Source organism: Corythoichthys intestinalis, chromosome 10, assembly GCF_030265065.1.
Source record: "Corythoichthys intestinalis isolate RoL2023-P3 chromosome 10, ASM3026506v1, whole genome shotgun sequence".
Taxonomy (NCBI): Eukaryota; Metazoa; Chordata; class Actinopteri; order Syngnathiformes; family Syngnathidae; genus Corythoichthys; species Corythoichthys intestinalis.
In genome coordinates, this window is record NC_080404.1 from 55,791,969 (window position 1) to 55,807,009 (window position 15,041).

The 15,041-nt window shown below is 32.6% G+C and overlaps 1 protein-coding gene across 1 annotated transcript; it reads right to left on the reverse strand.

The window, feature by feature from the left end:
* Positions 1–9,193: 9,193 nt before the first annotated feature.
* On the reverse strand, positions 9,194–13,857 carry wu:fj16a03 (uncharacterized protein LOC335475 homolog). Its single transcript, XM_057848676.1, has 3 exons — positions 13,714–13,857; positions 9,378–9,479; positions 9,194–9,305 (listed from the first exon to the last, which is right to left on the reverse strand). Exons 1-3 carry the CDS (start codon positions 13,757–13,759, stop codon positions 9,220–9,222), a joined length of 234 nt encoding a protein of 77 aa, XP_057704659.1. The 5' UTR covers positions 13,760–13,857; the 3' UTR covers positions 9,194–9,219.
* Between the last annotated feature and the right edge of the window lie 1,184 nt (positions 13,858–15,041).

Here is a 15,041-nt window from a genome sequence, read left to right on the forward strand (position 1 = left end):
GCCCACATAATCATCAGACTCAGTGGAGCTTTGTGACCTGGACTGCTGAGATCGCAATCCGGTGGGCTTCTTCGAGGGGCGAACCTTTCTCTGCTGACTAGCCATCCCATTGGGTTGGGAAACATGAAGCCAATTCGATAGCTAGATACACAGGATACGATTCGATTAAAAACGATACATTTTTAAGGCCGAGCGATTCGATACAGTGTAAGAACGATACGGTTCGATAGAGTGAAAACTATATGATAGTAAATATTTGTTGTGTGTGTTTGTACAGTATTTTAAACATATAAAAAGACCACATTTCTAAAATAGCAAAATTAAACAACAAAATTTCATACCAATGTTATCTTTTATTTTTTTTAGGGGTGTCAAACGATTAAAATTTTTAATCGAGTTAATTACAGCTTAAAAATTAATTAATCGCAATTAATCGCAATTCAAACATCTATAAAATATGCCATATTTTTCTGTAAATTGTTGGAATGGAAAGATAAGACAAGATGGATATATACATTCAACATATGGTACATACTGGACTGTCTCAGAAAATTAGAATACACAATATTCTAATTTTTTGAGACAGTCCTGTGTATATATACAGGACTGTCTCAGGAAATTAGAATACACAATATTCTAATTTCCTGAGACAGTCAGGAGTACTGTATTTGTTTATTATAACAATAAATCAACAAGATGGAATTACCATTATTAACATTCTGTTAAAGCGATCCATGGATAGAAAGACTTGTAGTTCTTAAAAGATCAATTTTAGTACAAGTTATAGAAATTTTATATTAAAACCCCTCTTCATGTTTTCGTTTTAATAAAATTGGTAAAATTTTCAATCAAAAAATAAACTAGTAGCCCGCCATTGTTAATGTCAATAATTACTTACACAATGCTCATGGGTGCTGAAGCCTATAAAATCAGTCGCACCCACGCGCCATCAGAGGGCGGCAAAACTCCGAAAAACACAACAAGTACACCTTTCACTGTGCTGTCATTTTAATCTGTTTGAGCAGGGCATTTGTGCGTTAATTGCGTCAAATATTTTAACTTGATTAATTTAAAAAATTAATACCGCTCGTTAACGTGATAATTTTGACAGCCCTAATTTTTTTATGGAAAAAAAAAAAAAAAGGCTTACTATACGACCGTCATTTTGTTGGATGGGATTGATAATAAAATAAAACTCCAGTGACATACAACAATAAAGTGCAGTAATTCAATTACTGTATTTCCTGGTGTTTTTAACACAAGAGGTAAGTAATTTAAGCGCAAACATTCAACGTAAACATCTTACAAACAAAAAATATTAATCATATGCAGCAACCCTAGAAATAAAAAGACTTAAACCTGCTAGTGTAATCATTAGGGTTGTTCCGATCATGTTTTTTTGCTCCCGATCCGATCCCGATTGTTTTAGTTTGAGTATCTGCCGATCCCGATATTTCCCGATCCGATTGCTTTTTTTTTTTTTTGCTCCCGATTCAAATCCAATCATTCCCGATAATTTTTCCCGATCATATACATTTTGGCAATGCATTAAGAAAAAAACGAATAAAACTCGGACGAATATATACATTCAACATACAGTACATAAGTACTGTATTTGTTTATTATGACAATAAATCCTCAAGATGGCATTTACATTATTAACATTCTTTCTGTGAGAGGGATCCACAGATAGAAAGATTTGTAATTCTTAAAGGATAAATGTGACTTTGTATATTGTGACTAAATATTGCCATCTAGTGTATTTGTTGAGCTTTCAGTAAATGATACTGTAGCCATTTAACTTCTGCCCAAATGCATGATGGGAAGTGCAACCGTGACTGTGCGTAGTGACACGAATTGATATATCTTCTCTGCGTTGAGAAATAACATATGGTGTTAAGAAAAAGATTAACTACTACCTTTCTTCCCCACATTGCTTCCTGCGATATTTTTAATTGTTGAGAAGGGGATTTTAAGGCTTTAGCCAATTAAATAAAGGCTCCAAAGACTGCCTAAATTCACTCTACTCATTTTACACAGCCTTTTAACTCTATATATTGGTAATACGGCGCCTTTATAGATTGAACGCGACAATGCGTGAGTGGGTCGTGCAGTACATGCGTTAATTGCATTAAATATTTTAACGTGATTAATTTTTTAAAAATTAATTACTGCCGTTAACGCGATAAATTTGACAGTCCTACTTTAAGCCAAAACTAAAGACTCTGGATGAGTATAAAGGCATTTTGTCTGTAACGTCAAATACAATTAGAAAACGATTTAATTAAAAAAAAAAAAAATATATATATATATATATATATATATATATAAAAGGCTTGTCCGATATTTTTTTGCCAATTCCGATACTTTGAAAATGACGTGATCGGACCCGATCGATTGGCGATCGGGACATCTTTAGTTATCATAAATAAATGATAAATTATGCTTTACGACTGGTATAATTGGGGGATTAAAAACATGGCATTTTAGACAGGTCAGTAATCATTACTTTAACAACCTAATACACAGCAAAGTCATTCACTTATGCCTGTGCGTCCTCATTTTTTATTCCTCATCACTGTCCGTATCTTTTTTGAAGGGCAGATTTTTCTTGAGGAAGATCAACTAATCCACATGTTCATGTTTAAGTAGACTGCGTTTCGTTGAAACAATATGCCGCCCTTTCCACCATTGTCGTGGGTTATTTTTCAGGGTTAAAAACTCACGATCTCTGTACCGCTTCACACAAACTCTGTCCCATGCGAACAGATCTGGCTGCCTTCATCACTTCAAAGTCCGACTTTTGTTTTCCCGGGTGCGTTGAAAATAAATTGCTGCACGTCGCTGGCATCGGTGATCACACTGTCCATTGTTTTAGCATGTTACTTCATTGCCACTACTAGTTTCGTTTTGGGCTGTGAAGAAAATGCTACGGAGGGTGCGTTACAGTGGTTTCGTTAGCTCTCGCGTTGTTATGACGATCGGGTAATGACGGCGACTAGTAGCGGTTCTGCCGAAATGCATGGGAAGTTGAGGCAACCACGACTGTGAGTAGTGCTTGTCCATATTATATCATGCGTGCAGTCTCGATCCAAGTGCGGTGTGTGGTGAATGACACAAGCGCAGCATGTGAAGTAACATATTAAGAAATGCTTTGAGCTAGGCAATAGAAGCTGATTCACATCTGCCAAAAGACACAAAACCCACAAAAATCAGCCCAAAAAACAAACATATAAAACACCCAATAATATATAACAAAATCTTATAAAGCATAAAAACCTGCCAAAAGACACAAAACCCAGCAAATATTATTGTTTTAAAAACTTAAAAACTATACCATCTGAAACACAAAAACCACCCCAAAACACACACAAAAAACCTTAAACCTATAACAAAATCTTAAAAAGCAAAGCCTGTCAAAAGACACAAAACCCAGCAAATATCTTAAACCCCCCCCAAAAAGCAACGCCCCAAAACACAAAAACCAGCAAAAACCATGAATAGCACAAAAAAATTCAAACCTATCCGACCTGAAAAACAAAACCACCAAAAAACAAACATAAAAAAACAAAAAAACTATAACAAAAACAATAAAAATGTGCTAAAGACACAAACCAAGCAAACAAATAATATTTAAAAAACACCCCCCCAAAAAAATTGAAACACAAAAACCACCAAAAAACAGATAACACAAAAAAATTAAAACCTATCCGACCTGAAACACAAAACCCACCAAAAAAACAAACATAAAAAAAACAAAATAAAAAACATATAACAAAATCTTAAAAAAGAGAAAAACCTGCCAAAAGACACACAACCCACAAAAATCAGACCAAAAAACCACCGAAAGACAAACATAAAAAACATACAAAAAAAAACCTTATATCTATAACGAAATCTTAAAAAGCATAAAAACGTGCCAAAAGACACAAAACCCAGCAAATAGTGTTGTAAAAAAAAAAGCATCCCCTCTAAAAAAAAAACAACCGAAAAACAAATCCCAGCAAAAAACAAATAACACACAAAAAAAAATTAAAACCAATCCGACCTGAAACACAAAAACCACCAAAAAACACACACACAAAAAACAACACTTATAACAAAATCTTAAAAACAATAAAAACCTACCAAAATACATAAAACCCAGCAAATAATATTCAAAAAACATCCCCCCCATAAAATTCCAACCGAAACACAAAACCCAGCAAAAAACAAATAACACACAAAAAAAAATTAAAACCAATCCGACCTGAAACACAAAAACCACCAAAAAACACACACAAAAAAAACAACACTTATAACAAAATCTTAAAAACAATAAAAACCTACCAAAATACATAAAACCCAGCAAATAATATTCAAAAAACATCCCCCCCATAAAATTCCAACCGAAACACAAAACCCAGCAAAAAACAAATAACACACAAAAAAAAACTTAAAACCAATCCGACCTGAAACACAAAAACCACCAAAAAAACACACCAAAAAAACCACCTATAACAAAATCTTAAAAACAATAAAAACCTGCCAAAAGCCATAAAACCCAACAAATAATATTTAAAAAACGTCCCCCCCAAAATTCCAACTGAAACACAAAAACGATCAAAAAACATAAACACCACAAAAAACTTAATACCTATGCGACTTGAAACACAAAAACCACCCAAAAAAAACATAAAAACACACAAAACCTATCTGACCCGAAACACAATAACCACCAAAAAACACACATAAAAAACTTAAATTTTAAAAACAATAAAAACCTGCTAAAAGCCATAAAACCCAGCAAATAATATTTAAAAAACACCCCCCCAAAAAATTCCAACCGAAACACAAAAACCACCAAAAAACATAAATACCACAAAAAAATTAATACCTATGCGACTTGAAACACACACAAAAAAAACATAAAAACACAAAAAAAGATAAACTCTTAAAAACAAGAAAAACCTGCCATAAGACACAAAACCCAGCAAATAAACATCCCCCCAAAAAATAACCAAAACACAAAAAAACATCAAGAACATAAATAACGCAAGAAAATCTTAAAAACAAGAAAAACCTGCCAAAAGCCATAAAACCCAGCAAATAATATTTAAAAAAACACCCCCTCCCCAAAATTCCAACTGAAACACAAAAACGATCAAAAGACATAAACACCACAAAAAACTTAATACCTATGCGACTTGAAACACAAAAACCACCCAAAAAAAAAACATAAAAACACACAAAACCTATCTGACCTGAAACACAATAACCACCAAAAAACACACATAAAAAACTTAAATTTTAAAAACAATAAAAACCTGCTAAAAGCCATAAAACCCAGCAAATAATATTTAAAAAAACACCCCCCCAAAAAAAATTCCAACCGAAACACAAAAACCACCAAAAAACATAAATACCACAAAAAAAATTAATACCTATGCGACTTGAAACACAAAAAAACAAACAAACATAAAAACACAAAAAAAAAACGATAACAAACTCTTAAAAACAAGAAAAACCTGCCATAAGACACAAAACCCAGCAAATAAACATCCCCCCAAAAAATAACCAAAACACAAAAAACATCAAGAACATAAATAACGCAAGAAAATCTTAAAAACAAGAAAAACCTGCCAAAAAAAGGAAAACCCAGAAAAAAAATACAAAAAAATCCCACCCAAAAAAAACATTTTATCCCCACTTTGTCATCCTTTTTTCTTCGTTCGAGAGAGCGGGGAAAAAAAAGAGGCGAACTTACATTGACGACCACGTTGACGACAAGGATGATGATGATATCTGCCGTCTGGGAAGTTGCTGTGCTGACTTTTAACACGGATTCAGATGGTTGTATGCCTCGGGTGGAATTTAATTTAGAGGCGGAGCAGTAGATCAAAAGGCAAAACATTGTTTCTCAATTCTGGTGAACGATTGGAAATTTAAAAATGAAAGCATTTTTTGGGCTAATCGACTCAGGGTTTCCCTGAATTCTGGCACAGTGCCACACTACGGTAAAAGCCGCCGCGCATTGCAAATGACTATTTTTTTTTTTTCCTAAGAATTAGATGCAAATTATAAAATAAAAATGAGAATGTATCACTAAAAATGACATCTAAAAGTACATGGCAGAAAACACTCAAGTGACTTGAAATTCCGCTCTGAGACCCCCAATTTGGCCAAATTTGAAAATTGTCCTATATGCATGTATCATTGGAAAGCTTCAAATCTGTATTTTCTGGGGGAAGAAAATTTTTCAACAGGAGGGCATTTTCTGACTCCCTAAAAGTTGGTCAAATCAGGAGAGTGAAAAATAGACATTTTTCAGACCTTTGAAACTTAAGTTTCTCATTTATGTGCCATTCTTCAAATTTTTGAATGGCGTTTCTTTGGCGCGCCACAGAACCCAAACCGTTTGCCCGACCGTCACTGTTGGAATATTAAAATGACAAGGATTTTCGTGCGACACAGGGAAACACAAAAACCACAGAAAAACATAAAAAACACTCACCAAAAAACTTAAAACCTATCTGACCTCAAACACAAAAACATACACAAAAAACTTATTTAAAAAAATCTTTAAAATAAGAAAAAGCTGCCAAAAGACACAAAACCCGGAAAAAAAAAATACAACTCCCCCCAAAAAATAAACATAGAAACCAAAAAACCCTACAACAAAATCTTTAAAAAAAGAAAAACCTGCCAAAAGATGCAAAACCCAGAAAAAAATACAAATTTATTATACAATTTATTAAAAAAGAAAAAAAAAAAAAAAAAAACTTAAATAAAACTAAAACAAAAGCCATCAAAACTGTCCAAGAATAAAACACCACAAGAGTTAAAAAAAAGAAAAAGAAAAAAAACAAAACCTCTGGAAAATTTAAAAAAAGAAAAAAAAAAGATTTTTCAAAAGTCCTGCGAAAAGAATCAAAACCCAGCAAAAATCAGCCATAACCCCACCCAAAAACCACCAAAATACAAACATAAAAAATTTTCACCCAAAAAAAACTAAAACAACATCTTAAAAATAAGAAAAACCTGCCGAAGGACAAAAACCCAAGAAAAGTGAGCATATTACCCCCGTGCTGTCATCACTCCACTGGCTTCCAGTCCATTTTAGAATTGATTTCAAACTTTTACTGTTTGTTTTTAATTCTATTTATGGCCAGGCTCCATCATATCTATCGGAAATTTTAACTTTTCGTAACTCTGGCAGAACTCTTCGCTCGACCGGCCAGCTTTTTTTAGATGTTCCGAGGTCAAAACTTAAACAGTGGGGAGACCGATCCTTTGCGGTTGCTGCCCCCAGGCTGTGGAACAGCCTTCCCTCCGAAATCCGCACCACCACGGATGTAGGTCTTTTTAAGTCTCGGCTAAAAACGCACCTTTTTAGACTCGCCTTTTACAAAGATTAGGATAGCCTGGTTTTATTAGCTTAAGGACTTTTTTTTTAATGTTTTTCGATTTTATCGGTTTTATTGTTTTACTTGCTGGACTTTTATTGTGATGCGCTCTTTGTTTTACTTTATTTTTTAAATGTCATTGTATAATATTTTCCTGCCTTTTATTTATCTTGAGCCATGTTTTGTTGTAAAGCACTTTGAGGGCCTTTCGGGTTTTTGTAAAGGGCTATATAAATAAATTTGATTGATTGATTGATTGATTGAAAAAAATACACCCCCCCAAAAAACACCCAAAACACAAAAACATAAAAACAAAAAAAAAAACTCTAAAACAAAATCTTAAGACCAAGAAAAACCTACCAAAAGATGCAAAACCCAGAAAAAAAAAATACAACCCCCCCCCCCAAAAAACCCAAAAAACATTGAGAAAAAAAAAAAAAAAAAAAAACACCAAAAACCTATATAAACTAAAAGAAAAGCCATCAGAACCATCCAAAAACAAAACATGGAAAGAGTGGGAAAAAAATTCTTTGGAAAATTAAAAAAAAAAAAAGTCATGAAAGATTTTTTTTAAATCCTGCAAAAAAACAAAACCCTGCAAAAATGAGCCAAAAAAACCCCACACCAAAATACAAACATAAAAACACACACAAAAAAACAAAAAATCAAAACAAAATCTTAAGAATAAAAACCTTCCAGAAGACACAAAACCCAGCAAATAATTTTTTTTCTTAAAAAAAAAAAAAAAAAAAACACCCCATAAAACCCACTGAAGCACAAAAACCACCAAAAAACATAAATGACAAAAAAAAAAAAACATAAAACCTATCCGACCTGAAATGCAAAAACCAATAAAAATACGAACATAAAAAAAATTACACAAAAACCTAAAACAAAATATTAAAAAGAAAAGAAAGAAAAACCTGCCAAAAGACACTGTTATGTACCGTATTGGCCCGAATATGAGACGGCCCTGATTATAAGACGACCCCCTCTTTTTCAAGACTCAAGTTTGAAAAAAGACTTTTTGAACACCAAATTAATTTTTATACAGAAAATAATTACAGTACATCCAAAACAAATGATTATAACAATATATTTGAGAGAAAAAGCATGTTATTTTGCCTCATTCAAATCTTAATATCTGAACATTTAAATATGTAAACTAAAGTGCAATCACATTCGTAAATGAATGGCTTCTGGTTTTTGAAATGTAAATAATTGTGATAAAACAACAAAATTGCAATAACTGCATTAACCATCAAAGTGGAGTCTAACTGTAACTGTAGTCTTGAAACAAATCTGAATAAGGAAATACATTGCAATAAAATAATGCAAACTGAGTAGCCGAGATCTGTCATGACAGAACATTGCTTCAATGATTTCTGGCGCCATCTAGCGTCTTGAGTGGGGAGAGTATCTGATAATTTCAACTTTTTTAACAAATAAAAAACTGAAAAGTGGGGCGTGCAATATTATTCGGCCCCCTTGCGTTAATACTTTGTAGCGCCAGCTTTTGCTCCAATTACAGCTGCAAGTCGCTTGGGCTATGTTTCTATCAGTTTTGCACATCGAGAGACTGACATTCTTGCCCATTCTTCCTTGCAAAACAGCTCCAGCTCAGTGAGGTTGGATGGAGAGTGTTTGTGAACAGCAGTCTTCAGCTCTTTCCACAGATTCTCCATTGGATTCAGGTCTGGACTTTAAGCCCCCCCCACCCCATTCTTAAAATCTAGTGACGCCCCTGTCGGCGCAGTCGACAAGTTGCGAATCTTTTGGCAAATCCCCGAACAAAAACCACAAAGCGATGAGAATATGGCACATTTTATTGGCGTCAGACGTTGCATAATTCGGTATTGCAGCACACAAATCCGGACCGCGAGCAGAGCGCCACGTCGATGCAGCCTTTCAGACCGTTTTCTGGCCAAAAAAATGGAAAAACAAAAAGTTAGGAAGCAGGGGATCAGACACCGCCACCCGCCGGCGCCGGACCTCGGGTGTAGCAGGCCTGCGGTTGGTTGCTGGTGTCGCAGGTCAGCTCCATGTTCCGCACCAACAAGTGGTCTTCGCCGTAGCAGCGGATTGAATCGGCCGCTGGATGGGAAAAACCACATATCGGTAATGTGTACTCTGTTACATTTACTTGAGCGGCTTTTAGAGTACAATGTACTTTAATCATGACATACTTGGCATACTTTGGCTAATGACATTGTTTTTAATATAAGATGATAACCAGTAACCTAATACTTCGGTAGTCTTTGTACTTGAGTACATTTTTAAGATGACTACTTTACTTCAGTAGTAATTTTTGGAGGTAACGTAACTTTTGTCTACACTACGAATAACATTGTTTGAAAAAAAAACTATTAGTACTTGAGTACTCTTTTCAATAAATACTTTTTTACCTGTATTTGAATTTTTTGGGACGACTACTTTGACTTGTGCTTGAGTATTATTATTTGGAAGTACTCAAGTAGTCTTACTTGAATACAACTTTTGTCTACTGATGACATTTTTTGAAAAAAAACTATTAGTACTCGAGTATTCTTTTCAATAAATACTTTTTTTTTTTACTTTTTTGGACGACAACTTGGACTTCAGTGAAATCATTTGGAAGTACTCAAGTAGTTTTACTTAAGTACAACTTTTGTCTTCTGATGACATTGTTTGAAAAATAACTATTAGTACTTGAGGACTCTTTTCAATAAATACTTTTTTACCTGTATTTGAATTTTTTGGGACGACTACTTTGACTTGTACTTGAGTATTATTATTTGGAAGTACTCAAGTAATCTTACTTGAATACAACTTTTGTCTACTGATGACATTTTTTGAAAAATAACTATTAGTACTTGAGTACTCTTTTCAATAAATACTTTTTTAACTGTACTTGAATTTTTTTAGACAACTACCTTGAATTGTAGTTGAGTAATATTCTTTGGAAATACTCAAGTAGTCTTGCTTGAGTACAACTTTTGTCAACTGATGACATTGTTTCAAAAATAACGATTAGTACTTGAGTACTCTTCAATAAATACTTTTTTTTTTACTTTTTTGGACGACTGCTTGGACTTCAGTATAATCATTTGGAAGTACTCAAGTAGTTTTACTTAAGTACAACTTTTGTCCTCTGATGACATTGTTTGAAAAATAACTATTAGTACTTGAGTACTCTTTTCAATAAATACTTTTTTTACTTGTACTCAGTTTTTTTTTTTGAATGACTACTTTGACTTGTGCTTCACTAATATTTGGAAGTACTGTACTCAAGTCATCTTACCTAAATACAAATTTTGTCTTCTGATGACATTTTTTGAAAAATAACTATTAGTACTTGAGTAGTCTTTTCAATAAGTACTTTTTTACTTGAGCTTGAATTTTGGGGACGACTACTTCGACTTGTGCTTGAGTATTATTATTTGGAAGTACTCAAGTAGTCTTACTTAAGTACCATTGTTTGCTGATGACATTGTTTGAAAAATAACTATTAGTACTTGAGTACTCTTTTCAATAAATACTTTTTTAACTGTACTTGAATCTTTTTAGACAACTACTTTGACTTGTACTTGAGTAATATTCTTTGAAAGTACTCAAGTAGTCTTGCTTGAGTACAACCTTTGTTTGCTGATGACATTGTTTGAAAAATAACTTTGTAAGTACTTGAATACTCGTTTCTATATAGACTTTTTTTTTTTACCTGTACTTGATTTTTTTGGGGACAACTACTTTGACTTGTACTTGAGTAATATTATTTTGAAGTACTCAAGTAGTCTTACTGGAATACAGCTTTTGTCTACTTATGACATTGTTTCGAAAAATAACTATTAGTACTTGAGTACTCTTTTCAATAAATACTTTTTTAACTGCACTTGAATTTTTTTAGACAACTACTTTGACTTGTACTTGAGTAATATTCTTTGGAAGTACTCAAGTAGTCTTGCTTGAGTACAACCTTTGTTTGCTGATGGCATTGTTTGAAAAATTACTATTAGTACATGAGTACTCTTTTCAATAAATACTTTTTTTACCTGTACTTGAATTTTTTGAATGAGTACTTTGACTTGTATTTGAGTAATATTAATTGGAAGTACCCAAGAAGTCTTACTTGAGTACAACTTTTGTCTGCTGATGACATTGTTTGAAAAATAACTATTAGTACTTGAGTACTCTTTTCAATAAATACTTTTTTTACCTGTACTTGAATTTTTTGAATGAGTACTTTGACTTGTATTTGAGTAATATTATTTTGAAGTACTCAAGTAGTCTTACTGGAATACAACTTTTGTCTACTGATGACATTGTTTCGAAAATTAGTACTTGAGTACTCATTTCAATAAATACTTTACCTGTACTTGTATTATTTTGGACGACTACTTGGACTTCAGTAATATTATTTGAAAGTACTCATGTAGTTTTACTTAAGTTCAACTTTTGTCTTCTGATGACATTGTCAATAAATACTTACTTGCCAATACTTGATTTTTTTTTTTTGACAACTACTTTGACTTGAGTTATATTATTTTGAAGTAACACTACTTTTACTTGAGTATAACTTTAGTCTACTGGTGACATTGAAAAAGAACTATTAGTACTTGAGTACTCTTTTCAATAAATACTTTTTTACTTGTACTCAAATTTTTTGAATGACTTCTTTGACTTGTGCTTGAGTTTTAATATTTGGAAGTACTCAAGTAGTCTTACGTGAGTAAAACTTTTGTCTACTGATGACATTTTTGAAAAATTAACTTAGTACTTGAGTACTCTTTTCAATAAATACTTTTTTTACTTGTACTCGAATTTTTTGAATAACTACTTTGACTTGTGCTTCACTAATATTATTTGGAAGTACTCAAGTAGTTTTACTTAAGTACAACTTTAGTCTTTTGATGACATTGTTTGAAAAAATAACTGCTAATACCTGAGTACTCTTTTCCATCAATACTTTTTTCCCTGTACTCGAATTTTTTGGGACGACTACTTTAACTTGAGTTATATTATTTTGAAGTAATACTACTTTTAGTTGAGTATAACTTTTGTCTACTGGTGAGATTTTTTTTTTGGAAAAATAACTATTAGTACATGAATACTCTTTTCAATAAATACTTTTTTACTTGTTCTTGAATTTTTTTGGATGACTATTTTGACTTGTACTTGAGTAATATTATTTGGAAGTACTCAAGTAGTTTTAAGTACAACTGTTGTCTTCTGAGGACATTGTTTGAAAAATAACTATTAGTACTTGAGTACTCTTTTCAATAAATACTTTTTTCCCCCATACTTGAATTTTTTTATTGGACGACTACTTTAACTTGAGTTATATTATTTTGAAGAAACACTACTTTTACATGAGTACAACTTTTGTCGACTGGTGAGATTTTTTTTATTTGATTTTTTTTTTTTCAATAAATACTTGAATACTTGAATTTTTTGGGACGACTATTTTGTCTTGTACTTGGGTAATATTATTTGGAAGTACTCAAGTGGCTTTACTTGAGTACAACTTTTGTCTATTGATGTTGTTTAAAAAAAAAAAAAAAAAAACTATTAGTACTTGAGTACTCTTCTTAATACTTTTTTACTTGTACTTGAATTTTTGGGGACAACTGCTTGGACTTGGACTTGAGTAATATTATTTGGAAGTACTCAAATAGTCTCGAGTACAACTTTTGTATTCTGATGACATTGTTTGAAAAATTACTACTAGTACTTGAGTACTCTTTTCAATAAATACTTTTTTTACCTGTACTTGAATTTTTTGAATAAGTACTTTTGACTTGTATTTGAGTAATATTAATTGGAAGTACTCAAGTAGTCTTACTTGAGTACAATTTTTTGTTTCAAAAATAAAGTACATGCAGTTACTCAGTCCTTGAGTATTCTTTTCACAATACTTGAGTGAATTTGTACTTGAGTTATATTATTTTAAAGTAACGCTACTTTTACTTGAGTACAACTTTTCTCAACTCAACTGGAGACATTATTTAAAAAAAAAAAAAAAAAGAATAAATACATTTTTTTACTTGAGTGATTGTTTTTGGATGACTACCGGTACGATAAATTGAACTTGAGTAATATTATTTGAAAGTACTCAAATAGTCTTTTTGGGAGTCCTTGAGTAGTTTTACTTTTTTTGTTGAATTACATGCAGTTACTCAGTACTTGAGTGTTCTTTTCACTCAATATTTGAGTAAATTTTTTTTTTTTTTTTTGGGGAACGACGACTTGTACTTGAGTCATAATAATTTGATTATACCCGAGTACTTTATGTACTTTTTCGGGGCAAATAAAAATCAAAAAGCGACGCGAGATTCGGTCAAAACGGCCAAACCTGAGAAGACTGGCAAGAGCAGCAGCAGGAGCAGGAACGGCTTCATGTCTGATCGGCAAGAAAGAAAAACACCTGAAAATGAACAGACCCCCTATTTATTGGCCGCTTGCGCCAGAGGACAAAGTGTCTCGAGTCGTGGTTTGTTTAACCTTTGAGTTTAGTTAATAATTAGGTTTTGAAAATAAATGGTCTGACAACAGGGGTGCCCCCTTGCCTAATTTTTCCAGCTGATAGATCAGGAGTCCCCAAACTACGGCCCACGGGCCGGATACGGCCCGCCTCCACATTTAGTCCGGCCCCCTGACCATTTTTTTTTTCCCAATAGTGTTATTTATTTCCTGGCTTTTTTCTGTGAAGAACCCAGAAAGGGCTATTTGGTTATTATCTATTTAATTAATAGTGTTATTATCATGTATTATTATATTATACTATATATTATGTATTATATATTTAAGGTTGTCAAACGATTAAAATTTTTAATCGCGTTAATCACAGCTTTAAAATTGATCATAATTAATCGCAATTCCAACCATCTACAGAATATGCCATATTCTTCTGTAAATTATTGTTGGAATGGAAATATAAGACTAAAGACGGATAAATATATACATTCAACATACTGTACATAAGTACTGTATTTGTTTAATGTAACAGTAAATCAACAAGATGGCATTAACATTATTAACATTCTGTTAAAGTGATCCATGGATCGAAAGATTTGTAGTTCTTAAACGATAAATGTTAGTCCAAGTTATAGAAATTTTATATTAAAATTAGGGGTGTCAAACGATTAAAATTTTTGATCGAGTTAATTACAGCTCAAAAATTAATTAATCGTAGTTAATCGCAATTAAAAGCATCTATAAAATATGCCCTATTTTTCTGTAAATTATTGTTGGAATGGAAAGATAAGACAAAACGGATATATACATTCAACATACTGTACATAAGTACTGTATTTGTTTATTATAACAATAAATCCACAAGATGGAATTAACATTAACATTCTTTCTGTAAAAGGGATCCACGGATAGAAAGACTTTGTATATTGTGACTAAATATTGCCATCTAGTGTATTTGTTGAGCTTTCAGTAAATGATACTGTAGCGACTTAACTGTTCTGCCCAAATGCATGATGGGAAGTGGTGCAACCATGACTGTGTGCGGTGGCTGCAAATGCTAAATGTTCTCTGCGTTGGGTACACTACAGGGTGTTAAGAAAAAAATTAACTCCTGTCACTCTTCCCCATGGTGCATCCCACAATATTTATAGTTGCTGTGGGAGAGATGACAAAGTTTTTTCCAATTAAAAGCACGGACCCAGTGAG

Coding starts and splice junctions, on each gene's coding strand:
- wu:fj16a03 (XM_057848676.1), bottom strand. CDS start 13,759: ATGAAGCCGTTCCTGCTCCTGCTGCTGCTCTTGCCAGTCTTCTCAG. Junction 9,480..13,713: donor GCTCTTGCCAGTCTTCTCAG/GTTTGGCCGTTT, acceptor TTTCCCATCCAG/CGGCCGATTCAATCCGCTGC. Junction 9,306..9,377: donor GCAGGCCTGCTACACCCGAG/GTCCGGCGCCGG, acceptor TTTTTTGGCCAG/AAAACGGTCTGAAAGGCTGC.